This window comes from Electrophorus electricus, chromosome 1 (genome assembly GCF_041902795.1).
Source record: "Electrophorus electricus isolate QZ-2024a chromosome 1, ASM4190279v1, whole genome shotgun sequence".
NCBI lineage: Eukaryota > Metazoa > Chordata > Actinopteri > Gymnotiformes > Gymnotidae > Electrophorus > Electrophorus electricus.
In genome coordinates this window covers 33,779,068-33,805,764 of record NC_137497.1, presented here as the reverse complement: position 1 = coordinate 33,805,764, position 26,697 = coordinate 33,779,068, and the positions used below count along the sequence as shown (strand labels likewise).

The following is a 26,697-nucleotide window of genomic DNA, read 5'->3' as shown; positions in this document are numbered from 1 at the left end:
TTTTCTGATAAGAACCACGTGTGAAATTGTGTTTATATTTAAATAGCCATGTAATGAAGTTTCTTTTAAGAAAAGACCTCAAATGAGGCAGTTCATGTATTCATGTATGATTTTTGTATAACATTAACTACTTTTTCCCGTAACATCTTTTTAAAGAACAGTAGCACCCTCTGATGGATATATTATTTAATGCAGTTATTTGACATAGGACTCAAAAAGCATTTATCACACTGTTAATCCACATCTTTTTATTTAAAAACACACCTTACTTAAATGAGATGCAAATATTCATATCTGTAAATATTTACTATTTATTTACACTCTGTGGAAATGGAGAACCAAAGCCGTTATATAGTTTAGTTTTTCTAAAGCAGTTATATAGTTTTTCTTGTGTTGTCTTCTAACACTTTCAAACTCTTGTAATGTAACAGGGAAGACAAATTTGATTTATTTCTTGATCTTTTTCATGATTAGAATGAAAAACTGAACTAAGGTGGCACAGGAAAGAAACTGAAGCAGCATTACTGCTCGTGGCACACACATTATCTATGATGTCCTTTTCAAGTTTATTGTTTTGTCTGTGTGCCATTTCATACGATCTGCTGAAAATGGGCAGTGGTGTTCGGTTTAACTGTGTTTGTTTTTCTGGCCTGTTGGGGTTTAGTTGGCAGCGCGGTGTGGGCCCTCTGGCACCAGTGAGGTGAAGAAGGTGCTGATGAAGGACCAGGTAGATGCGAGGAATCCTGGCTGGGCGGGCTCTGCATCCTCAGGACCACCTTCCCCATTGTCAGCATCCTCTTCCTCCATCCCATCATCCATAATACGTTCCTACATGAGACAGTCAGAGAGAAAGACAGTGTCTTCTGAGCCAGCTGACAGTGTGCTGTGAGCAAAGGTAATGTGCTGTAGTCCTCCTACCATTTCCTGCATGTCATGGTGCTGTTCAGCCTCAGCTGGAGGGCCTTCTCCTGCTGCAGGGTTCTGCACCTCTGCTCTGAATGGAAACCATCCAGCCTGGTGCCTGGAATGGACATGCACATATACACACGAGCGCACGCGCACACACGCTTAATTTTTATTACCTAACATTAAACATTGCCACCAGTGAAGTCACAAAAAGCATGACTGATCTGCAGAGACTAATGGCAAAATTGCAAGCAGTACATAAAGAAACAACCCAAATAAAGAATGTCAGTGGCCACTGTACTGTACCACAATGCTTTGACCACACTTACAGGTAGACAAGCAGCATGGCACCAATCACCATGACAAAGCGTCCGAAGGAGGAATAAAAGTAGACAATGCTGAGGAGGATAGCAGCACGTGACACCGTGTACAGCCAATCCAGCCAATCATGGTTCAGCTCATCCTCGTTAAGCATGGCACCTCCCTGAGCGTTCATCTGCAGGTTGCGATTGGCTGGGCGCTCCTCGGCTGCAGGGTTTGGGGCAGGGTTAGGCCCCATAGGGGCTGCAGGTTCATTGGGCGGGGCTGGATCAGATAAAGGACCCGCACTGAAAGAGGAGGGTGGAGCCATGACAGAGGCCTGGGAGGCAGCCATCGCTGCTTGACTGAGACAACAAAAGAGAGAAAAGAACCATGGAATTATGAAAAATACAAACACAGAAAAACAAACATTGGCTATCAACCATAAATCCTTATTCTTTCATATTCCCAAGGCAATTCAGTCAAAAACCTTATGCATTAATTTATACATACATACTTTATTGAAACAACTACATATTTAGGTGAGCATGTCTACCATACACCTTGCATTACTCATCTGAGACCAGGGCAGCATTGCCAGAATTATCCTTAAGGAGGAAATGGATGTGACCCCTCTCTCCTGTCCATGGAAAGGGACTTACTATTGCATATAATAATGGCGGGCATACATCTGCTGCCACCAGAGCATCTGCATAGGTGTGTACATGGGTTGTGCTGGGACACCAGCAGGGGGTGCTGCCATTGTAGGCAATGAAGTTCCCTCAGACCTGAGAAACAAACCACACGCACACACATATATAGTAAAAACACACATCACAAAGTCTAAATCACTCTATATGACCATACAGGATACAGGTTGTGTAACAATACCACTGCACTGTGCCAAGGTGCTCAGAGCTTAAATCGTGAACATGTGTAGGATGTCCTCGATGCCGCAGGCCAACTGAGCTTCCTGTGAAGGAGGTGTTGGGGATGTCCTGACTGGATGCAGAAACCCCTGAGGGGGAGGGGTCAACAGTGTCTGCATTCTGAAAAGCAAGAGAGACAGATCACTGCTCTGCTTCACAATTAACAGAGCCTCTTGCAGATCATACACAGGGAATATTCCTCCTCTGGAGGGTGCACTATGTACTATGCCCTCCACAGATATTAACATCTCAAAATGCCTTCATTTAAAAATATTAACAAAAATATATTCTTGATTTGAAAAACAATGATTGAAAGTAAAAATCTAAATCTTATGATGACATTACTTTCTCAAATCTATGAGCACCACTATTGTTGGTGCACCTTCACTTTGTGCAGCTTCTCTCTGTAAGGATAATAGCTCTGAGTCTTTCATAATACTTCATGAGACAGAACACATAGCAAGAGATAGGAGACCGTTCCTCCATACAGAATCTCTCCATTTCCTACAGATTATGAGGTTCATGTTTGGGGACTCTATTCCTCAGCTCATCTCACAGGTTTTCTTTGGGATTTTGGACAGGGGACTGAGACGACCCATGGCAAGACATTGATTTTGCGGTCAGTTACCCAATTCTGTGGTGTGCTTTGGATCACTGTTTTGCTGGAAGATCCATTCCAATGCCCAGTTTAAGATTCCTGGCTGTGGCAGTTGGGTTATAATTTAATGTCTGCAGATACTTTATAAAGTCCATAATACCATGTATCCTAAGAACTTGCCCAGGGCCTTCGGAAGAAAATCAGCCCCACATCTCAGATCCACCACCATACTTCCCAGCGGGGATGAGGTAGTTTTCTGTATGGCTATATTTGTATCTATGCTAAATTCACCTCTGGTTTGTTGCCAAATAGCTCTATTTTGGTCTCATCTAACCATAAAACACGGTCCAACTGAAACCTTCTCAAAAATAATAGGTGGACGAGTTTGTTGGCCTTTGACTGCAGTGGTTTTCCCCTGGCAACCTTCCCAATCAACTATTTGGGACATTTTAACCAGAACTAACTTATGTCTGTGATCTTTGGAGATTCTTTGGCCAATTGCACCATCCTCCTCACTGTATGTGGGGTAAGCATAGACTTATGACCTCATCCACACAACTCCAATTGCTTTAAATTTCTTAATTATTACCCTGATAGTCAAAATGGGCATTCTCAACTGTTTAACTACGTTCTTGTAGCCATTTCCTTTGTGGAACTCAACAACCTTTTGTCATACATTATTGCAGTATTCTCTACAGATGATGGATGACTAATAGAATTTAGCCCATGGGTAACCTCAAATTTATATCCTAGGGAAACAAGACATTATGGCTGACCATTTAAGTGTTCCTAATCATTCCAATGAACTTTAAAATATAAAATATAAATGGGAATATTCAGTTATAAGAGTACTTACGGGTTCCAACAGTTATGGTAAACACAAGCTTGAGAAAAGCATTTATTTCATGGTAGAAATGTTTTTTCAGCTGGATTTCAAATAAAAGGTTAGATTTTTGTTAATATCTTGAATGAAAGATCAAAAGCATAATCTATAAAGAATTTGTTTTATGTATTTTTACAGCCCACTTTGCTCATGTGTACAATGAGCATCAACACATTTACCCAGAGCAACTTACATATTTATCAGTATGATATCGAACACCCATGACCTTGGTGTTACCTTGATTGTGTACAAACAGTTTTCATTATTTATTTCATTTTTGTGAAGCCCACTGTAACTAACCTTGTGGTTTGACTTTTGTTGAATTTAAAGCAGCAATTACTTGATCAGAATAAAGTTAATCTGGGTTCAACAACAAAAAAAGCACTGGTAGGTGGAGAGGTGGGGCAGACTCACAGCAGAACTGGGATCAGAGTTGAGCAGGGTGCTGCCAGGATCACTGGAGTAAGCAGGGGAGGCTGAAGTGCTGCAAGGCGCACACACCAGGTGCACCATGTGACACTCATCCTGCTGTAGGAGATGATCAGCAGAAAGTATGTTTCAGAGTTCAGACACCAAATCCAAGCTGCGTCTCTGTTGAACTTTTACATAACAAAAGCATTAAAAGAGCATTCAATATACATAAACACCCCCCCCCCCCCCCCGCTCCCATTGGCACATACCTTTCTGAGCACATCCCTTAACTGCTGATGGTCCTGCAGAAGCCTCCCAGAGTAGACAAGCCTCTGATCTTTGGACAACTACAATACATTTTCCTAATCAATGTTCAGTTGTATGCAAGTAATACAGCCTCTTTTCCCCCCAAACATTAACAAAGTTAAACAACAATTCCTGTCACATAATTTGGTGGACTTAGCAACCGTAGAAGTGGTAAGACATACAGCTGATTAAACAAGTTCTATTTTTTCACATAACAATGCAGCTTTTTGGACATCAAGGAGGTAAGTCTCATTAGCCAAAAGTTAAAACTTTACTTTCAGAGGAACCGCAACTAACAAACAAATACTAATTTAAAACTAGGCACCTGTTCTACTGAGATGTGAATGTGTTATAAGAGACATATGCTATTCCATAGAAATTTACAACTGGTCCATTTCTCCAAGTGTTTCTTAAATAACAGTGGGGCTTCTGAAGAATACAGAAGTGCCAATTTACTCAGCTGGGGTTTAAACTTCTGCTTTGCTTTTAAGCCTAACCATTGTTTTCACATGTAAACCATAGCGACCTGCCAATTACTTTGGTTACAGGATACGCATGACAGTGGATCTGAAACAAGCCACAGTTCCTTAGAACAAAGCACATAATCCAACTAAATCCTCCATCATGGAATGGCATAGGCATAACTTAACCTCTACGCATGTCATAAAGATGGCATAACTTAACCTCTACGCATGTCTATAAATGTGTTCTATTTAAAATTTTAAAAAAGTCTCTCAACAAACCAGCTCAACTCACCGGCTTGCTTGGATACACATTAGAGATGTGTTTCTTCAGTTTCTCCACTGTCCAGTTCAAAAAGCAGTTGATAGTCTGGTCATCGTATCTCTGGTTGGGTGACCGGATGATAAGTGTGACGGGGCAGTTGGCTGCATCTTCGCCCATGTTTCATTCTAAGGGAGCAGAGCCGCGGGAGCGAGCAAAGCCTTGGCACAGGCTACCCTGTCCCTGTGCAAGAGGGGAAACCTGTCTTCCCAAACTTTGATTCATGAAAGTGACTGGCCAGAAGCAAAATTAAAAATATCCATTTTGGTTCCCTCCCAACAGTAGTCGATTCTAGTCTCTATGTCAAACATTACAGGAGTCTTCAGATACGCATTTGGGAGAATGTCTCTTTTCAACCTGTCAGAGAGAAAACAACATGGCTAACTCAAAACAATGCATTTGGTGATACTGATGGTTGTGTGTGTATTCTCTCAAAAGACTACACAGAAACTTTGCAGCTCACAGAAGACAACTGAACTCAGAGTAGCCTTTGTTACTTAGCAAATATTAAATTTAATGAGTCAACTGACTTAAGAGATATCAGTTACTGCCTACCTACTAGACTAGGTTTATATGCCCACCAATGACAGATTCAATAAGAGACTCCATGACAGCAGACGACTGGCATTTAAACATCGCTGCAAAACACCAATGGCGAGTTATCTAACTATATAACCTACCACGGCGGAGAAGCGCGAATTTAGTTATATAACTCAGCTAGTTTAGGTTTCTTGTGAAATCTGTAAAACAATCTGCGCGTGTCTTAAATATAAATAATTTTGGAATTTGACTTTTAGCTACACGCTACACAGCCAAATAGTTAGCTAGCCTAGCTAGAATTATAACTGTGTAGTTATCTAGCTAGCGATAACTAGCACTATCTCTGAGAGCGCTGTTAGTTAGCTAGGACTCTACAGACAACTTGTAGAAACGTTACAACTATCGGATAAAGCTGGCTACGGCATGCTAGCTACCCTTTACCTAGCGTTAGCTAGCAAGTGTCACTCATACCTGTAGCCAACAAGAAAACACATTATAGTCTCCTAGCCAGCTAGCTAAGCTAACAAGAAAAGGAATCATTACAACCACTCATCTAGCTGGCTAAATAGACAAACCTTCAAACATTTATGCATTTTGGAGCAAGACTCGATTATGGAATTTAGTTAAATTGTTCATGGAAGACAAAGAATGTATACACACCTAAATGTAGCTAGGTTAGTGTTTTGACTTCCCCGTTCCTGGTGTTTTTCCTGTAATGGAGGCGATCACATCGCAAGAAATTACGTCAGGGCTGCACTATTCAATTAGAAGTGGAGTGATTTTAAAATTGGGAATATGTAACTATAGGCGTGATCACACCGTTTAATAGATAAATTCGATATCTGCAAATGTAGGCACCAAATGCATTAAATTCATTAATAAATGGAATCGTTGTTATCCTCCTTCGAAAAATGTCTAAACAGACGTCAAACTTTCAATGTCAAATTTGCATACAACCGATTAAACAATTACTAAGAACTGGACACTAAACTAGAGAGGTAGCTGTTAATGGGGGTGCGTTGATATCTACTTTACATATATTATATAATACCAGGTGCGGAATGACAATAATAACATAAACTTATATGCAGGTGCATATCCATGGACCTATTCCATTAGGTAAAATAACAGATTCATGTGGATGACGTGTCACATACATATGACATACATGACACTCCTCTCTGATCAGGTATCTGTACCCAGATAATAAAAAAACGAATAAATGCGATTCCACACATTGAGAAATTGAGCGTTCCACATGTATATTAAGAAAACATGATGCATGGGATGTACTGTGGTACATTATTTATGTATATTGTGTCATTATAAAACCATTCTTAATGTTCATAGAAACAGACCAGACATTTACTGTTTTGTATTTATTGAAATAAATGTACAGTAGATTTTGTCTTAATTTTTGGAGGATTTCTTGAAAGGTACCTAACAACTTTGCCACACAGGCATTTTGCATATCACATTCACAAAATAACAGCACATATTCAGCCTTTAAAGGAGGAAACAACCACCAGAGACAGAATCTGTGCAGTTTCATCCTATCGATGGTTTGAGAACCATACTCACTTAAGGACAACATGATATTAAAATTGGAAAAATTCCTTCCTGGGCTGTAGTGCAGGTTAAATACTGGATGGCAAAAGCCTTCTGCAATTGAATGAGGGAAAGACAGGTTATTTTAGTTAATAAAAGGTTTTATAGGAAATGTAGGTTACTTTATATCCTAGGTAAGACCCTATATAAGGACTCTTGGTTTAGAATTGAATTAAACATTGACAAGCCGATTAGTGCAGTCATCAAAATCAGTTTCTTACAGCTGAGAGCACTCACAAAAATCAAATCATTCCTTAACACAAGCTGTGGAAAAAAAAGGTTATCCATGATTATTGCAACATACTGTACATTGTGATTAGCCAGTCCTCGCTTACACAGCTAGTTTCTTGTGCTGTAGCTCTTCTTTCAGGTGCAAAGAAAAGGGATCACATCAACCCATTTTAGCTTCACTTTATTGACTCCTTGACTAATTTATAGTCCCATATAAATGTTTGTTTGTCTTTAATGTCCTTTTTTATTGCAGATGTTTATTCCATATAATTTCCATAGATCTTTTAAGGTCTGCTTTTTAAGCTTTGCTAATTGTTCTGTGGCCCTGAGTAATTAAATTCCTTAGTTGAAATAAATACTGCTACAGAAGGCAACAAGCTTTAAACACAATACATTTGTACAGTACTGTGTATTACAAGCTAGAGAATGCAAGCGTTTAAAAATTGGGAAAATTAATTGGGCCCAGCCCATAGACTTGTATCTAGTCTATGGCTCAGCCATTGTCGGTCCAACCCTTACTATGGTGCAACCAAAGCATTCAGGACATCTATCTGCTTCTGTCCATTTCAAGGAATATCTGTTACCATGGTTACCAATGCTGACACTTTGTGTTATATCCGGTTGGGGGCGATCTGTAGCAATCTAACTGGCTGGCTGGCTAATAAAGAAATTGTGTCACAGTACAGTTAGACAGTACAAGCAACAGTAGACTCTGAGAACGCTGAATTAGGTAGATAACCTAACTGTTGAATAGCTGTCACTTAGCATTTATTTATGTCGTAGCTTACTGATATGCAATTATGGTAGTTAAAACAAGAAAACAAAACGCAAAGGATCAACCCCAACAGGGCACCGAGAAAGAGAAGAGTCCGTCTGTAGCTCACAGCACAGTGAAAGGCAGAAGGGTGAAAGAGGGGAAAGGGTCATTTTTTCAAAGTAAAAACGGACTTTTTACTGGATTCATTAAAAATAAACTGGGCTTGAGTCCATCAGCTTTTGTAAGAGTCCTCATCGTCTTAATTATCGGTAAGTGAAGTAACTCTGCGTTATCGATCTGGCTACATATCGCTAGCTAGGTTAGCTAACGTTGGTCACTAAACTGAAAATTAACGTAGCTAGCTAGCTTGCTAACCTAGTTAACCCAATATTTTTACATAGTAGCAAATCATGCTAGCTAGAGAGCTGCGATTCTTCAAATACGGAGTTAACCAGTTTAATCTCAAAACTGCTTGCAGTGCTCGCTTGCTATCGTACATAACTAACTTGCAGCAACTGTAACTTCACTAACGTTACTTTGCATCTTGCAAGACCTGCATACATTGTTGGCTAGCTAGCGCAGTCACGGCACCAACCGAAGTATTAACTAGCTAGCTATAGCGGCTTGTGCCTTTAATTCTCATTTAGGTTACTGTAACGCGTAAACACATCACTCTAGTAACCTTTCATTTAGTTAGCTAGCGATAGATATATAACCTCTTACTGAGAATTATGTATCTAACTAGCTAGAAGCAAACATAGTCTTGTTTATTGGATTATGTATATAAGCAATCTAGTTGAATTCCCATAGTTCCGTTCTGTGGTTAGATATCCAATGATCATACGGATTTAGCTATTACTCATACAATGACTAATGAATAATAGTCAATAGTTAATTTATCTGTTTGTCTACAGCTCTTGCTGCAGGATTGTCCCATTGGTATGTAATTGGCTTCTTAGTTACTCTTGAAAATGTTGGTCATTTAAAATAATGTAGCCACAGACATTTTTTTCTTTTGTTTTATGTTTACCTAGGTACCATCTTTCACATCTTTTTGAGAATGACAGACATTTTTCACATATGTCTGCCTTGGAGAAGGAGATGGCCTTTAGAACTGAAATGGTATGCTAGTGTTCTTATCACAATAAAGACACCATAGAAAAGCGAAGATTTATTTTAAACTAGTATTTTTATATTCTGCACATCCTCAGATCAGGTTAATATTCATCACATGAGTTTCACTGTGTTTTCTGATTCTTTGTCATTTTAGGGACTGTATTACTCCTACTTTAAAACCATTATTGAGGCTCCTACCTTCCTGAATGGACTTTATATGATCATGAATGACAGACTTACTGAATATCCATTAGTGATAAATACCTTAAAGAGGTTCAACTTATATCCAGAGGTAAGACTGATGTTCATACAGATTTGATTAACCAAGTTTCATGGATAAAACGCCTGAGAGGATTAGGATGTTACCACACTTTTGAGTACTGTTCAACCAGCCGAATTCTAAAAATGAAGTCTGTCATTATGAACTGCAACAGCTTTTTTTCATCATTTGTGAATACTAGTCTAATTTATATCGGTTGTCATGCCTACATACAGATTTGTAGTAGCTAAGTCCAACAGCCAACTCAGTGGAATCTTCCTTTCTGCCCACTCCACTGCAGGTGGTCCTCGCCAGCTTGTACCGTGTGTACACTGCTACAATGGGAGTCTTAGGAATCCCCACCAAGATGTGCTGGTCCATCAACAGAGGGGAGGGGCTGGAACCAGTGGAAAGCTGTGAAGGTACTGCTGTCCACATGGCAACCTGATCTGCGCAAACACGCAGGGGAGGATGGTTAACTTTAACAAAGACTCCATTTCTTGTTTTTGTAGAAAGTTCTCATTTTTTAATGTGGGCTGCATGGTAAATTGTTTGAAACCTAGTTTAGCTTTGAAACAGGTAAAGGCATTCCTTGCTGTTATCAGTTTTCATACCTGTTGACACCTCTTTACCTTTCCTCTGGTTCTGCTTGCAATTCCTCTGTTGCTGTTTTTAGCTGAGGTTTTTAAGCATTGTTCGCACATGTGAGAAGTGCTTGCTGATGTGGGCGATCGTGTCTCTCAGGCATGGGGGATCCTGCCTACTTCTACGTCACTTTTGTTTTCCTCTTAAATGGGGCAATGATGAGCCTCTTTTACATCTATGGAACGTATCTAAGGTAACTTCATAATTCCTGGATGTTACACTAGTTTCAGGGCTTTTTGTAAAAAATACATACATAAATAAATAAATCCCAGATTGCCTTTAACACTTTTCTGGTTTGTTATGGTCTGTAGCGGCAGCAGGCTGGGTGGTGGTGTTACGGTCTTGTGTTTCTTTTTTAATCATGGAGAGGTAAGGATTCGCCCCACCTCTTATGATGCTTATCCTGTCAGTAAACGGCTTGTGTTTGTATAACTGTTGGATTTCATGTGCCAAACTGTTTCTGGTTGTATTAGCTTGAACAGCTGATGCTTGTGATAGTGGGATGTAAGTGATTTTAGTTGTTGTGACTGGCTACCAGAGCACTCGAGTCATGTGGACCCCACCTCTGAGAGAGAGCTTCTCCTACCCTTTCCTCGTTCTGCAGATGCTCCTCCTAACATATATCCTACGGTAACTGACCCCTCTCCCTCCCTCTTTCTGTTTCCCTCAGATTTTCCTTCTCCTATCTGACAGACTCTCACGTTAAGAGTTAAATCTTCCTGTCTCTTCCTGACTGTCTTCTGACAGATGGGTTCTGTTTGAATACCATCCCTGCCCCATCCGCCAATTGCTGTTTTTATGGTATTTATGTCAATTCCTGCCACATAAATAGTGTCGATCACGTCATCTCCCTGCAGAAACCGGAACCCGAGCCGGAACGCCATGATGGCTCTGGGCTTCTCAAACGTGATGTTCATGCTGCCCTGGCAGTTTGCGCAATTCGTCTTGCTGACGCAGGTGAGAGGAGCATCTTCAGTTGCAGCACCAGGGAGATGAGACAGTGGCTGGCCACAGAAGGCTGGAAACAGTAGGGAAACCCACGTAGCGCTCAAATTACCGTATAGTCCCAGGGGATGTGGTGTACAAGGTTACAGTTGTTTGTGTGACACCAAACATGAGTGCTATATTAATCCAGCGAAGTCTGAATGAGTGCAAAAAAGGAGACATAACATAAGGTTACTGATCAGACCTACCTAAGGACTGCCTGGCTGTGGTCCTAAGATTCTAATGAGTCTGTAAGATTGACATCCCTCTGTGCAAAACCACCCATTGTGCCCTTCAAGCAGAACTACATATTGTGGCACAAACGGAGAGAATCAGAATTTCCGAGGCTTATGTGCTCAAGCCTATCGCTGTTGATTTGAGAGAATTCTTTCTTGAGATCAGCACAGGAGGCAGCATCGCTAGTGTCAGTATGGGAGGGGCAGTGACATCTGCCTTGTAAACATGCACAGTTTGGCTTACATATGCATTACTCGAGATCAAGGCTGCCTAATTTCTTTCAGAAGGGTTTTTTACATGCATATTGAAGGGTCAAAAGACATTTAACCTAATTACAATTCAGTCATAGATTTGTCTCTCCTGCAGCTTTAACATGGTAACCTGGATTTTCAGACCACTGACTTTATAGACAATAGATGAAAAAGATCAAACAGTAATCACACACTACACCATGCAAGAGTACAGACATTTTAAGATCTAATGGAGATTTGTGCTATCTACTCCCTTCAGAGTTTAATTATGATTTTCATATTCAAAACAGAACAGTGTTTTCTAGATGAGCCTGACAGCTCATGTGTTTTGCATGTGTGCAGTTCTGAGTTCAGCATTCTAGTGCAGTACTAATAAGGTCCTCTTGTGGCTATTAAAGTGTTCTTGCTAAACTGTCTTGCAGGTGGCCTCCCTGTTTGCTTCATACATCCTGGGCTATCTGAGTCCTACGAAGATGCAGGCCATCCTAGTGACACACATGGTGAGTGTTTCTCTCACCCCACTCTGTAGGATTAATTAATGTGTGTGTGTGTGTGTGTAACATGCCAGCAGGAGCTGGGGACGAGGTGGGTGTGTGCATGGGTGTGTATGTGGGCAGAAGTAAGCCAGCATGATGTTCATTAAGCCTGAAATCATACAGGACTGAGCACACAGTGTTGGCTACTAATGTGCTGGTGTGGTGCCCACAGCATGGGTAGATGGTGGGTAGATGGCATGGTTAGACACTGTCTTGACCCTGCCTTCCCTTCACATTTTGCAGGTGTCTCTAGGAGTCTGCTTTGTTCTGATGTTTGGGAACTCCATGCTGCTTACATCCTTCTATGCCTCCTCCCTCGTCTCCATCTGGGTGAGTGACAGCCGCGCCCCTCTGGGTGGAGCCAGCTTGCTGGAGTGAAGCCTCGCTCCTTGCTCAACTCACTGCTGTTCTTTTGCTCCAGGCTATTGTGGCACTGAGGGACCGTTTCACAGACACTTTCCGAGCTGGGCTCCTGACGTGGGTGAGAGAGGGCAGCTCTCAGGCAGCTGGTCTTTCACTAGATGCTATTTTTTGCTCATCATTCATTTTAACAGTGCTGTCACTCACAGGTCATGCAGTGCCTTGCCTGGGTGGTGACGACGGCCATTCTGAAGTCCACATTGGCTGTGTTCTTTGGGGCTTCAGATGACGTAAGTGACCATGAGGGGTAGAACATACCATCACTGTGGTTAAAAAAAAAAAGTTTTCAATTATTGAATTTTTTTTTAATACAGCTCTGGGAAAGATGAAGATACCACAAAAAAAAAAAATTTTAATCAGCATCTCTACATATATGGTAGCTGGTTCTTTCCAGTGCCCGTTGAATTCTGACTCTTCCTCACTCCACACATTCAAATCTTATTTGATGAACAGTGTGAAAGACAGAATGGTGGAGAACATGCCAAGAGGCTTGAAAGCTGGGATTGTAAATCAGGGTTATTTCACCAAATATTAACCTCTGAACAACTTTAGTATTGTATTTTTTAAAATGAAGATGAACTTGGTTTTGATGTCTGAAAACTTTTTTTTGTTATTTTACCCTCGTCATTTTCTGCAAAACATGTTCTAAATGACAAATTTTATTTGGAATTTGGGACAATTGTGTGTATGATAAAATACAAAACAAAAATGTTAATTTGATTTAAAACGTACTTATAAATAGAAACCGGGCATTTTGCAGTGGTCTCTTCATTTTTTCCAGAGCTGCGCATGTGTATATGTCTCCCTGCTTTTATATTAGGCTCACATCAGCAGCCTGATCAAGTCCAAATTTACCAGCTACAAGGACTTTGACACCATGATGTATACTTGCGCAGCTGAGTTCGACTTCATGGAGACGGAGGTCAGTAGTGCAGAACAGGGCTCCTCGTGGTCACGCGAAGCTTCTGGATTCCTGTGCAGCCCTCCATAGTACTCCAACTTTAAAAAGCGCATGTGTGATTGGTGGGTACCTCAGCGTCTCTGTGCTCTGCTTTCAGACTGTGTTCCGGTATCTTAAAACCCTGCTGTTGCCTTCTAATATACTGGTGGTGGGCATTATTGCTGGAAAGGTGAGGCATCGCTCTTTAAACTACTTTACGCAGCTGCTGCAACATTTCTCTTCACGTATGTGTTCTGCCTCCCTCTCGCCCCTCCTCCGCCCAGACCATAAAGGATGTGGTCGTGGCGCTCCGACACCAGAGTCCTGCTGAGGTGGAGAATGGGCCGAGCGCTGACCAGTGAGTGCTTTAGTCTAGGACGGCCTTGTCTTTGCTCGATGTCCCTGGAGCAGGGACATCGAGCGTTGGGCAACAGTGGCATCCTTCACTGTACAAGCAGCTTAACCCTACCTGTGGTTTTGTCCTGCTGTTGTATAGAGGCATGCTGAGAGCTTGATAAGGTTCTTAGGGTCTTTCATCTTTGGCTGTAATGTTGTAGAACTGAGTAGTTGGTTTAATCTTATTTTTTGTTCTTTCTGTAGGACAGAGAAGTTGGCTAAAGGGGTGGTAAGAACGTCCTTATTTCTCATTGCCTGTGTTTATGCGACTGCAGTAACCATAGCTTATTAAATGAGTTGTTTGAAAATGAACATTTTCAGTATGCGGCTGCAGCATACAGCTACTGAATATGTTCAGTATTGATGCACGGCATTGCCTTAGCTGTGGTTAAAAAGCTTATCTATACACCCAATTCTACTTTCAGATCTCAGATCTCTCTTCACGTGTTCTGACCTGTAGTTGTGTTTGTGACCATCGGGACCTGGCTCAGAGCCTTTCTGACTGTGTGTGTGCGCGTGTGTGCGCGTGTGTGTGTGTTGTAGATGGTATACCACAGTCTGCAGCTGGTGGCTTTTGCCGTGTTGGCTGTTCTCATCATGAGGCTGAAACTCTTCCTCACGCCACACATGTGTCTCATGGCCTCCCTGATCTGTTCCAGACAGGTCCCTACACAATGCTGCCCATTCTCTTATTTTACTCCCACCGGGGTGCATGGTTATTCTTCAGCATTTCCTGATTCTCACTGGTGTGTGCGCCTGTGTGTGTGTGTGTGCGCCTGTGTGTATGTGTGTGCGCGCGTGTGTGTGTGTGTCTGTGCATGCAGTTGTTTGGCTGGGTCGGTGAGAAGGCCAGGCAGCACATTGTTGTGCTTGTCATCCTGTCCATCATGGCAGTTCAAGGGGTAGCCAACTTGCAGAACCAGTGGGGCATCATGGGAGAATTCAGCAACCTCCCACAGGAAGACCTGCTGGAATGGATCAAAGAAAACACTCCACAGAGTGAGAGTCCGCCATCTTACTGCTGTCATCCTGACATCCTGATGCCAATTTAGTGTCACTTTCTTTCTCTTAGCAAAACGTTCCTGGCTCTTAAACGAGGAGACAGGATATTGCTCTCTGAAACAAAATAGTTACTTTGACCAGATCTGTCTCAGCATATTCAGCATCTTTAACTTGAGCTAATACAGCTAATTCCATTAATTCTTGGCCACCTCCTGGGACATACATCTTAACAACAAAAATTCATAGGAAAATTCATACAAATTCATACATCCCTTCCACAATTAAATGTGTCTCATTTTGTGTCCTGTGAGCAAGTAGGTGTTGTTTCACATGTTGGTAAAGGCCAGGTCTCTTTATTAAGTCTGATCTCATTGCTGCTGGTTGTTTGTTGTGCAGACACTGTGTTTGCTGGCGCCATGCCCACCATGGCAAGTGTGAAACTGTCCACAGGAAGAGCAATCGTCAACCACCCCCACTATGAGGATGCGGGGCTAAGGTCGGGGGACGTCCCCGCTAAACCTAACAGTCTGCTTTTATTAAGCGCATTTCAGTCCGGGGTTTGATCTGTGTGTGCTGTGTCTTTAGGGAGAGGACAAAGCAGGTGTATGCCATGTACAGCCGCAAACCAGCTGAGGCGGTGAAGAGAAACCTGCTGAGCCTACAGGTCGACTACTTCATTCTGGAGGACTCGTGGTGCACCAGGCGCACCAGGTAAAACCGCAAGCACACCCGGGCTCTTGAATGCCCGCCACCGAGTGTCCACATGCACGATTTTCGCATGGCCGCTCTGTTAACGCCTGATGTTCTCGCGCTGGCTCTCTGCCGCAGGCCCGGGTGCAGCATGCCTGAGATCTGGGATGTGGAGGACCCCCACAACGTAGGCAGAACCCCCCTCTGCACACTCATGTCCAGGGACTCCCGCCCCCACTTCACCACCGTCTTTCAGAACAATGTCTACAAAGTCCTGAAGGTCCCCAAAGCTACTAGAGACCCCAGATAACACGCGTTGGCGTGCGAAAAATGCTAATTAGTGTTGTCCAAAAGGTCGTGACCCGTTTGCGTCATTATTTGTTTTGGTACCTGTTGCGGGTGTTGTGTTGACCGTGAGGCAGTCGGTGGAGCACACTGCTGGTGTCCCCTCCAGCTATTGCGCTGTGAGTGTTGACGTCTCAGCTCGTGCTTCCCACGGGCTTGCTCGCTTCTGCTGCTGCTCCTTGCCACCACAGTATGTTCATGCCTTCTCTTTTTTTTTTACCTCCTGCCACAGCAGACCTACCCTTTAAATGTTTTTAGTCTCATGTTTTAGGCGTAAAATGTTTTCTTTTTATTTTATTTCAATGTAGCAAATTGCCACCTTAAAAACCGATGTAAAATCTGAAATTTCTATATAGAATCCAATAATCTGTAACTGCAGTGTATTAATATTTGAACCGTCCTAAGTAATATTTTGTTTTTGTTTTGTCTGTCGTCATTTCTCCAAAACACACGGTTGGACTAATATAGGGTGATGAGTTTGAAGTCCATTTTTTTGTGTGCAATTTTGTGCAGTCTTTTGACTATGTTGTAATTGTGTTTGTAGGAAGCCTGTAGTTTTCTGTTACTGCCTGTATATTTCAGAGTCCGCACTCTGAGTGGGCCTTTGTTTCACTATTGTTCAGTTCTGTTTAGTGTTATGTTCAACTTCCTTTCTGTAACCACATATTGTGCTCACAACAGAAAACTGAAGCAAAACTGAGAAGTTCATTGGGTTTAGTGTAACAGTTGCCCTTCAGCTATTTGGGTGTGGGCCATCTTAAATGGTTCCAGTGTGTAAGTTTAGATAAGCAGCTAGTGTCCCAGACCAAGGAAATCCGATCTTGAGTGAGGATGTGTCCGCTGTCCTGGTGCTCTTCTCCAGAAAGTTTGTACCCTGTCCTTCCTTTCCTCACATGGTCTCTGCATTTACAGTTGATCATATCATCCAGTGCACAGAGCCACTATCAATCATACAGCTGAATGTTGTTGTTTTTGCCTGTCAAGTTGAAATTTCCACAGAACTGTGGCCGGTATTAGATAGGTTGTAGAGGATTCTCTTTGGCGAACGTGTGTTCAGTCCATAGCTTTGAGTAGCTCAAGGGCAGTGGGGGTAAAGCCATGCTGTTTTTGGGCTTAATGTAGGTCATACTTACAGGAGGGCAGCAGGGAAACCTTAAGAAAACCAAACAGCACCTCACACTTTGACCAACGAGACCCTTCAGTCAAATGTAGACATCAGATCAAAAAGCTGTAAAAAACTGCGCGCATATTCAAGTTGCGAGAGAAAACTGGTATCGTTTTCTTACTGACGTAACGAAGCTGCATATAAGCCTTGATGCATTTCTTAAGTATTAACTTTTTTTTCTTCATTTCCATGCTGTAATATACTGTAATTGAGCATTTGTGGCACAAATTGATATCATAATGATATCACAGTCTGCCTAATGTTGGGGGTGGGGATATTTTATGTGGAAATATAATTTTGTTTGTAGTACTTTTTTACTTTCCTTTTTAAGTGTATTTTATGAATAAAGGGATTTGTAATTTTGCACTGCAGTCCCCATTTCCACTGTTTTATTCCCAGAGAAAGTTCTAGTGTAACATTAGTTTTGTGATGCGGAATATTTTGCAGTGTCCCGTTTTTGCTTTCTTTACACTGGCTCCTCGATGGGTAGCTGTGGCCTAGTCAAAAATTGAAAGCAAGCTCAGCTAGGCCTGGTCTTTTGTTTTGTGAGTATCCAACATCACCACCAGGATATCACTGTAAACCAGTCACCTTTTATTGCTTTAACAGTTTCAGAAAATGTACAAAAAATAGATTTGCTCCATGTTTTCCTTTTGACTAAATAATATATGTACATTGTGCAGTTTCAAAACAGTAATCTCTCTTCTATCTGAAGTCTTCTTTAAGTCCCTGTCTTGACCAGTCCTAAATGAAAATGTATTCTGTATGATGGTTTCCAGGCTGCAGTGGGTAGGTGAAGAGATGAAGGATTCTGAGCACCACTACTGCTATACTTGTTCTGGGAAGGGAAGACCTGATTAACAGCCAAGTGGGAATGCAGTCCCACTGTAGCTATAGGACCCAAAGAATCATTACTGATTGATCATGGAAATGTGAAAAAGTTGTAAAATATGTTGTTTATGCTGAATGCAACAGAAATAGTAGTGAACAAGGGCAACCAGGATAAGAACTTGCTTACAAACGGGTTTCTTCCTAATTATAATTATACCTACTTAGAATTTCTAAAGAATAATTTACGTACGTTCCAAAAGAGCGGCCTGCTTATCTCTAACCTCACAAAACTACTCATAGTATCAAACTAAGATTTCAAAACAGGTGATTCCTCAGATTTTATAAATATCAGGCACAATTTTCGTAGTTATTGTTTCTAAATATACTTTCAGCAATTTACAAAAAACAAAAAAAACAAACCCACAACCAAAAAAAAAACCACCTCTGAAAACTCAGTCTTGAAGGTAGAGGTGACGAACCAAAGGCTTGATTTGGTTGATCAGCTAAGGGTGGATGGGAGGCAGCAGAGGTTGGAGCGGGTGGTGCGAGCAGCCTCCGCTGGAACTCAACGGTTCGCGCGGCTGCTCTAAGTGGACGTGGTAGAGGGCTCCAGCCGAGCCGGGGCCCAATGCCGCAGCAGCAGGTGCTAAAGTGCACAGTTTAACACAGGAAAGTAAGGGGAAGGAACAGGACTGCTACAAACTTGATAACCTGCTGCTTCTATTACATGACTGACAATAAATTAAATGATTAACAAACTGTAAAAAAAAAAAAAAGTGCTAAAACAATTCTTGATCCAGTTACACTAAATCTTGCACTGGATGTAAACTAGGTAATAGATTGTTCTTCTAGAGCACTGCACTGCTTACTACTTGTGTCTAGAGCAGAGAATTTACAGCATTGCTCATACATATATATTTCACGTTTAAGTGCTGAAACGTCAAATGTTGAAAGCCTGTGCCAAACGGGTGTGTTTTCAGAGTGAAGACACCATTCAGTTTAAGTGTCTTGATGACTTTTCTAGTAAGTGAACTTGGTGCATTCTCAGCTCAGTAAACTGATCAGTCCGAAACATCACTATATGACACTATATTGTCTTAGGACAATTACAGGGCATTGTACAGTCCAAATGCTCAAGACACAGAAAATCTTTAAAATACTTCTTAAAAAATAAATAAAACAACAATAATAATAATAATAAAAAAGAGAAAAACTATTTATATTCAGACATGGCTGTCTTTTGACACTGGTTCACAATGATATGGTACCTCAAACCTCAAAACTGTGTTTATAAAACTGTTCTCTGTAGTACTAAAGTTTTAATCCATTTGAACAGTGTTGAACAGAAATGGCTCCAACTGAAGAGTGCACAGACCCTCAATCTAAGCAAAGCCAGCTTTGGGCAAACACCAGAACGAGCAGTTTACGAGAACTCCATGTTATTCTTAAAGGTTTGCTACCTTTTAATAACATCTACTGTCAGATAAAAATAAAATGTGAGAAGTCAGCTCATTATAGAACACCTTTGACAGCATGAATAGATTCATATTAAAATAAAGTGAAAGGCAAACTTGTTCGTATATTTAAAAAAAACCTAAGTGGAGAAGGTGTGAAAAGACTCCGTTGCTTTTTCCTGGTGTCCTACATGGCCTGCTGCTTTCTGCCCAGATTTGGGGTCAGCCTGACACTGGTCTCTCTCACTGGTCTCTGGGGAGCCTGTCTGTCTCTCTCTCCCCAGGCCACAAGCTGTCTCCACTCTGCCATCACAGCGATGTCTCCGTGTCCATATGTCCCCCTCTGTCTTCGTCCTCCACAGTGATCAGGATGTTGGCACTCTTTTCCCTGCAGGAGGGACAGGGACACACGGTGAATGCTACTGTGTGTCTACGGGTGACTAAAGAAAAAAAAGCACAGTGCACCGGAGAGAGCATGACACATCGGAGACGAGGAAAGCAGGCGGGATGGTGGAGGTTAGAGGAGGTATAGCTACCTGTCCCTAGCTTTCAGCACTTTGGAACTGTCAGAGTTCATGGCAACAGCTTTCCAAACAGAGGTTTTGGCCATTTCATCAGTAATGTTTACCACAGACGGGTCAGAACTGCAGGGGAGTCACAACACACAGCACAGCAGGTCAACACAAACACATACACACACACACACACACACACAGGCAAACTTTTCCACACAGTCTTCCATTGATGGCTCTGTAATATAAAGCCTGTTGGCCAGTTTTGTGAGTAAAGCTGCAGATTTGCAGGTACTGATTCTGGTGAATTCACACCCTGGTCCAGAATCCTTTATCTGCACAGCATATGATTTCCACAATCAAGAATCGCATCTAGATGAGAACCAGTGCTGAAAGGAGGCTGTTCCCAGGACTAGTGATCTTGTGCCCTGATAAAAGGACCTCATTTTAAAACCTGTTAACAACTTAAAACAAACATCTGGGTCAAAGAGATCCTTCAGTATGCATTAGAACACATCCCTTGGTGATCAGTGTCCAATTATTTCCTGTGTGTTGTCTTGAGAGATGATGGTTTATTCATCTCAGCCTGGCCTCAGGGTGGTTGCTGTCTCACCTCGGGCATCAGAGCCTGACCACAAGTGACCACCTGCTATAGCTGTCTCCACACCTGCCAGGGGTCTAATAACACTGACTGGCTGAGGCACAGCAGTACAAACTGCTTACACACAAGCGTGCGCTGGATAAACACTAGTAAACCATTATAAGCTAATGTTGTTAAAAGCGTTACCAACCAAAAGCTAATTTTTAACTTTTAACACCATTATTTCATTGGTTCATTTTGATAAAAACACTGTTAGAATCTTTTTGTTTTTGTTTTTTCATAAATTGAAGAAGACACTCCGTGTCTGCAGTAGATACGCAGCCAAAGCTGGCAGATGGCATTGCTCCGGGGCTATGAAGGCTTCGCCACAAACCCAGCCGCCAAGGACAGGCAAACCGAAGCCAAAGCCGCCCTACTCCTGGCGAGGTCGTAGACCGTGTCGGCTCTTTCCACTGCGGTCGGCCTGAGCACAGAGTGCCAGGCAGCTCGGGGGTGGGGCGGTGGGGGCCCGATGAACTCCACAAATGCATGCGGTTACGCTTGGGTGAGTACAGGCTTCACCAAAGTTAATCGGACCTCGGCGCCGATTACCCGCGCACTGAGGTCAAATGTTAAAACGTAGGCATGGGATTAAATTAATGACCAACCCCTCCTCCTGCTTCCTACTCACATGAGGTGATGGAGACTACACTGTCACATCTGTCTCGAGAGAAACAGCACAAGTGTCCAAGACATCAACTGCACAAGGTATCACCCGCCGTGGGGAGGGAGATGTGTTGTCCATGGAGACGGAAAGGCAAACTGAAGCTGGACTGACCTGGTTTTCAGGGTTTTGAGGCTGAGGAGATGCTCGGCGTCATACTCCATACCCTGCTCACTCTCCAGCATGCGCTGAGCCTCCTGGGAAAAAGACATCCAGCAAGACCTCACTGACAAGCGTTCAAGACCTCAGCAAATTATGAGAAAGTGAAAAGGAACTTGAAAGTGCGTCGTGGCTGCCAGGGTACCAGGGGTCTTGTTTATAAATGTTGCACATAATTTTGCACAGATAAACGGCTGTGGAAAGTGTGAATGTAAGCTTCCACGCACAAACCAAGATTTATACCAAGATATACTTGCCAGGCACTGGGCATACATTTACAGAACCTTGGACACAGGAAACTGGGTGCACAGAACCTCAGACCCAAGTGCAATCATATTTATGTATTTATGAAATTCTTTATACTGGAGCTAGGGAGGGCTGTAAGACACCTTCACGCGTGCAGAAGACGACTTGCGCAAGACGATTGATTTGGTGAAATCATGTGCAAACGTGTATACTTGTGTTTTAAAAATTGCAGAATTTTTCTGCACACACCATTTCCCATTATTTGTGTGCACAACCTTTTATAAATGAAATTCCATGTGAGTTTGTGTACACAACATACACACGATTCAGAAGCCGGACAGGAAGGGGGTGGGGTGTATAGCAGGCTTGCACACAGACCCATTTACAATTTGTAATATACAAGAGGTAATCTGTATAAAAACAGATTAACAGTAGTTAATGTTAATATAAATGTTAATAATCTTAGTAAATAACTTCACAAAAAGGTGTATGAATCATGCAAAAGACCATGCTGTGGGGACCCACATGCCCAATCAACGAGACCAAGAGTCCACTATGAACCCACACTACTGACCGATGTTACTGTCTGTTACTGTCCAGAGTGCTTTTCAGGTTGAGAAACCGCACGCAGTGGTTACAATGGTGTGATGCACAAACCTCTTTTGCTTTCTTTTTCTTGTCATCCTCTTTCTTCTTCTTGCTTTCGGGCATCAAGTCATCCAGCCAGCTCAGCTCCCGCTTCGTAAAGCAGAAATCTAGAAGTTTCCGCACAAACACCAGAGCTAGGACCTACCCCAGGGAGCACACGCAGAGACCCGGAAAACACATTTAAGAATAGCACCATATAGCATATAATGCCTATATAATGCATATAATACACTGTATATTCTAGTCCACTACAGCTGTAATTGTACTGGTTACAGAATTCAAATAAAAGTTGACTATTTGACTTATGTACCTTTATAACACTGCCTTTATTTTATCCATATAAAGAAACCTTTCCCAGTGATGGTCATGCTGGTTCACTTACATTTATGACTGAGTACAACTTGCACAATTGAGGGTTAAAAGCCTTGCTCAGGGGCCCAGCAGTGGCAACTTGGGAGGTATATCGGGACGGTACTGTTGTGCATCAGAATGCTAAACTGGAATAGTGCTGTGCTGGATCAAGATACTGCAGTGTATTAAGAGCATTTTATCTGAGTGCTGTACTGTATCAAAACATGGTATGAGACTGCTGTGCTGCATCGTATCGGACTGCTGTATTAGACTGCTGCACGAGAGTGCTGTGCGGTATCAGGTGTTTACCATCATGGGGAAGACCACGGCAGCTGCGGACACCTTGATCACCCACAGGAGCACGAGGCAGGTGAGCTGCACTATGGTGAAGACATGCACCTTCCACAGCGGCACATAGCGCAGGTAGATCAGATCCGGCTGGTGCTTAGCCGGCATGCCAAACAGCTTGATCCGGTCAAAGAACTACGGAGTGATGGATAACTCCAATTCACCAATTCAGCCATTAAACCCAGCAAAGAAGAACAACAACATGCTCGGTGTGAAGTCAATAAAGGCATATAATTACTGGACACTGCTGATGTGCACATTTGTAAATGAACTAATGGGAAGCAGTCAGTGTTTTTTCAAATATGTTCAACTGAATTATATATAGTAATATTTTTGAAATTTCCAAATCTGTACTGCTTGACTACTAATCAATGGTGTGTTTACCTGGATCCCCCTGAGGGAGGAGACCCCCATGTAGAGAAAAACACCATAAAGCACAGGCATGGGGATGAACTGGGGAACAGAAGCAGACAGATCACTCTTATTTGATCCTAGACAGTGCCTTGGTCTAGCTACATATTGATCTGCTGATTAAACCTAAAGAGAGATAGTCGAGCGCCTGCCTCACCTTGAGCACAGAGGTCATGAACACAGACACGCCCATAAGGACGAAGATCATAAGGCCGGTGACCCGTTGCTCACGGATGCCCAGGAACTTGGGCTGCTCGCCGGGGGCGGAGCATTCCGACTCCACCTTCAGGCTGTTGACATGGGTGATGGAGAGCACGGTGGCAGCTACGAACCAGGGCAGCCCCATGAGAGAGCACACACCCAGCATCACTCCCACCAGCAGCAGGTCCAGGTGGTACCCACAGCCTTTCTGCAGGGGGAGCGGCGGCAAGAGCCATGAGAAACACACACACACACACACGCACACACACACACACACACACACACAGAGTGTGCAGAAGTGCTGCCAGTAGGTGCCTCTGACCTTGAGTTTGTGTTCCTTGCGGTTGATGATGACTGCAGAGATCTGCTGGTCCATGAAGATGAGGATGGTGCAGAGCAGGGCGGGGATGGCAGCGGCAAACAGTGTCCAGGTGGGGTTACTGCCCAGCGGGTTCATCAACCAGCCACGGCCCTTCGCTGTCGGCTGAAGCGTACGCCACGATGCACAGACACACACAAAAACAAACCAAAAAAAGAACCTTTTTTATTTTTCACACATGGATGCAAAATATGAAACACCTCTTTTATACAGCAGAAAACAGAGACAGATGTGAGAGCAGTCAGGTTCATTTTGCTCAGATAACTACCATCGATCTGTTGTTCAAACCACTCTCTAAATAATGCTTGAGTGAGCAGAATGCCCGAGTCTGAGAGTCCACATTACTTAAAATAAACCCTCGAACCCCTGCAGTCCCTTTATCTACCCCCATCACACTAGAGGCCGATGTGACAGCCCCTACCTCAAAGGTGTCAGGAACGTTGAGTTTGGGAGAGGGGATTCCCACCAGGTAATCCACCAGAACCATAACCATAATGGTGAGGAATACGGCAAAGTCACTGATAGTGGAGCGAACCTGCAGATGTCAGGGTAGGAGGGGAGGTGCTAGTTAGGGTGGCTCGCGGGGCGGGAGGGTTTGCGTTTGGTACCACATGTCAGAAAGGGGCAGCAGGCCACTGACCCTGGTGGGGAAGTAGCGCTTGGTCTTAAACTGCTTGAGGAAGGAGCAGAGGAAGAAGGTTGTGAAGAAGAGGATGACGGACCAGAAGAGTACGTCGGGGATGTAAGGGCCGTGGTGGCTGCATGCCGCGCCCACAAACTCACCACGCAGCTTACGACACGTCTGCACACACCACGGACAGACAGAGACACACAAAGAGAGGAGAAGGGAAACAAATGTTATGCCACTAATCTGGAGTATGGGACAATATGAATATCCAGGAATATCCAGCACGACATCCTGCTTGGAGAGGCTGATTCTGCTCACGAAGGCCTGACAACCAGCCGGTTTGTTGAGGAAAACATTAAACTCTCCAGAGCAGCTGGCCCTGGGCCAGAGCGCGCAGAACCTCACACGGCCACACTCTCATGCACACGCATACTTACAGATACGTCCAACTCGCTCCAGTTTATCGAGTCAGGGGTGTAGCCGCTCACATTCCATGTCAGCTCAGGGGTGTAGTTGGCAGGTGGAGAGCACTGGCACCTGGGGGGATGAGAGTATCACCTATAGGAACACCCTCTTTCTATATGAACACCTTGAACCTAAACCACACTAAATGACAACAGCCAAAATAACGCGGTTCCATTTTCATAGCCGTTTCATTTTATGCCCATCATCGCCCCAAAGCTGGAGAGGAGGGGCGGAGCTCTCACGTGTAGAAGGTGAGATTGTCCAGGTGATTGTGCATGTTGATGGGGAACATCTCCGCCAGGTAGAAGAGCTTCTCCAGGGCCTCGTAGATGAAGATAATGCAGATGAGAGCAGCGAACGCCTCCTCTGTGAACCGTGTGAAGTAACACACCAGTGAACTCGCGTCCGTGGCAACCAGCACGATGCACAAGAAAGCGGTCCACAGTCCGATACTGGTGCGCAAAGGGAGGTAGGAGAGGCTGTAGTCACTGCCGGACACACACACACACACACACACACACACACACACACACACACACACACACACACACACACACACACAGATAGTCAGAAACACATTTACAGATTTAAAATGATTTCTCATTGAAGACACAAGCTGACTGATGTGATGTGATGGATTGATGATCTAACGGATTGATTAATATGTGCATAGGCCAGGACAGAACCTGCTAAAGTGACTGCACGTGGTTCCAGCTTTGGGAGGAAGAGACAGAAATCGATCCATCTCCTATCTGAGTGCATGTTTGTATGCCGTGCATTGTGCAAGCATAGGCGTTTGCATAAGCATGTGCATGGGTATGTGTGTGGGGCTGGGATAAAAGCCCTGGGTTGGCCAGGAGAAGAACGACCCTTCTCCACATGGCCTCGAGTGTCAGAGAGGAAGGCCAAGCTGAATAAGGACTCTATGCTGCGCTGCGGCTCAGGAGAACACAGTGACCCCTGCTGCCCTGGAGGAGTTAACTGCTGACAAGAAACACCGCTGAAGCTAAGGAGGGAGCGGACGACAGGACCACGGATCGAGCTGACGAACACGACAGCCACACTGCATTACAGTAGAGAATGAATGAGGTGGATGCCAGGATGTGGTAAACCACAGTGGCAACCATGAGACCCAATAAATAAAATAACACTCAGAAGTCTACACACAAAATCTGTGAGCAGGAGATCATGTACAAACAGGCGCCTAAAAGTGGTGCTTGCAAAATGTTTGCCTGGACTGTAGGTGTAATGCAGATGATGATATTCTATGATATCCTGTTCAAGAACTCAATGTTGTATTAAACTCTGTGTGTGTGTGTGTGTGTGTGTGTGTGTGTGTGTGTGTGTGTGTGTGTGTGTGTGTGTGTGTGTGTGAGAGAGAGAGTGCCGAGTGCTCTGAAGGACAGGCTAAAAGCTGTAGAACAGCAACTGCAGAGTCAAAAAGGTGAGAGCGGCCCGTTTCGTGCGTTTAGTCCTCGGTGGAGGGCTTCTACTAAGCTATTGCCACCATTCACCATTTGTG

General features: G+C 43.3%; 3 protein-coding genes across 18 annotated transcripts in view; 1 reads left to right on the top strand and 2 right to left on the bottom strand.

Annotated features, from left to right (window-relative positions):
* Positions 1–221: 221 nt before the first annotated feature.
* Positions 222–6,425, bottom strand: herpud2 (HERPUD family member 2). Its single transcript, XM_027005405.3, has 9 exons — positions 6,317–6,425; positions 5,090–5,473; positions 4,297–4,374; positions 4,031–4,144; positions 2,098–2,255; positions 1,869–1,994; positions 1,236–1,571; positions 919–1,021; positions 222–828 (listed from the first exon to the last, which is right to left on the bottom strand). The coding sequence occupies exons 2-9, from the start codon at positions 5,234–5,236 to the stop codon at positions 661–663; spliced, it is 1,230 nt and encodes a 409-aa protein (XP_026861206.2). The 5' UTR covers positions 5,237–5,473; positions 6,317–6,425; the 3' UTR covers positions 222–660.
* A 1,728-nt stretch (positions 6,426–8,153) lies between these two features.
* On the top strand, positions 8,154–17,604 carry dpy19l1l (dpy-19-like 1, like (H. sapiens)). 4 transcript variants are annotated; one of them, XM_027005379.3, is made up of 22 exons: positions 8,154–8,521; positions 9,167–9,191; positions 9,287–9,374; positions 9,523–9,660; positions 9,929–10,049; positions 10,372–10,465; positions 10,584–10,641; positions 10,811–10,902; positions 11,130–11,229; positions 12,167–12,244; positions 12,524–12,610; positions 12,702–12,761; positions 12,850–12,930; positions 13,521–13,622; positions 13,759–13,830; positions 13,925–13,998; positions 14,241–14,265; positions 14,580–14,699; positions 14,861–15,035; positions 15,435–15,534; positions 15,624–15,749; positions 15,867–17,604. In XM_027005379.3, the coding sequence occupies exons 1-22, from the start codon at positions 8,296–8,298 to the stop codon at positions 16,036–16,038; spliced, it is 2,214 nt and encodes a 737-aa protein (XP_026861180.1). In that variant the 5' UTR covers positions 8,154–8,295; the 3' UTR covers positions 16,039–17,604. The 4 variants fall into 4 exon arrangements, 2 of the variants coding, with proteins under 2 accessions (XP_026861180.1, XP_081572373.1); XR_014124247.1 differs by lacking the exon at positions 15,435–15,534 and having other exon boundaries at positions 15,867–16,005; XM_081716247.1 differs by lacking the exon at positions 9,167–9,191 and having other exon boundaries at positions 8,386–8,521.
* A 207-nt stretch (positions 17,605–17,811) lies between these two features.
* Positions 17,812–26,697, bottom strand: part of slc4a7 (solute carrier family 4 member 7) — a 37,135-nt gene continuing 28,249 nt past the window's right edge. For 10 of the 13 annotated variants that reach the window (XM_027005375.3, XM_081716201.1, XM_027005378.3 and 7 more), the window contains 12 exons: positions 25,418–25,663; positions 25,148–25,247; positions 24,723–24,884; positions 24,504–24,617; positions 24,026–24,187; positions 23,660–23,911; positions 23,476–23,544; positions 23,053–23,226; positions 22,402–22,533; positions 21,454–21,536; positions 20,060–20,167; positions 17,812–19,911 (listed from right to left, as the gene is read on the bottom strand). In XM_027005375.3, coding sequence (XP_026861176.2) covers positions 19,833–19,911; positions 20,060–20,167; positions 21,454–21,536; positions 22,402–22,533; positions 23,053–23,226; positions 23,476–23,544; positions 23,660–23,911; positions 24,026–24,187; positions 24,504–24,617; positions 24,723–24,884; positions 25,148–25,247; positions 25,418–25,663 — 1,681 coding nt within the window. In that variant the 3' untranslated portion in view covers positions 17,812–19,832. The remainder of the gene's footprint in view (positions 19,912–20,059; positions 20,168–21,453; positions 21,537–22,401; positions 22,534–23,052; positions 23,227–23,475; positions 23,545–23,659; positions 23,912–24,025; positions 24,188–24,503; positions 24,618–24,722; positions 24,885–25,147; positions 25,248–25,417; positions 25,664–26,697) is intronic. The other 3 variants (XM_081716197.1, XM_081716212.1, XM_081716213.1) reach the window with 3 other exon arrangements.

Excerpts from the sequence above, each read along its gene's own strand:
- herpud2 (XM_027005405.3), bottom strand. The coding sequence starts at position 5,236 with ATGGGCGAAGATGCAGCCAACTGCCCCGTCACACTTATCATCCGGTCA. Across the intron at positions 4,375-5,089 it reads ATGTGTATCCAAGCAAGCCG|TTGTCCAAAGATCAGAGGCT; the intron begins GTGAGTTGAGCT and ends AATGTATTGTAG. Across the intron at positions 829-918 it reads ACCATGACATGCAGGAAATG|GAACGTATTATGGATGATGG; the intron begins GTAGGAGGACTA and ends TGTCTCATGTAG.
- dpy19l1l (XM_027005379.3), top strand. The coding sequence starts at position 8,296 with ATGGTAGTTAAAACAAGAAAACAAAACGCAAAGGATCAACCCCAACAG. Across the intron at positions 12,762-12,849 it reads GAGCTGGGCTCCTGACGTGG|GTCATGCAGTGCCTTGCCTG; the intron begins GTGAGAGAGGGC and ends TGTCACTCACAG. Across the intron at positions 15,036-15,434 it reads CAAAGAAAACACTCCACAGA|ACACTGTGTTTGCTGGCGCC; the intron begins GTGAGAGTCCGC and ends TTTGTTGTGCAG.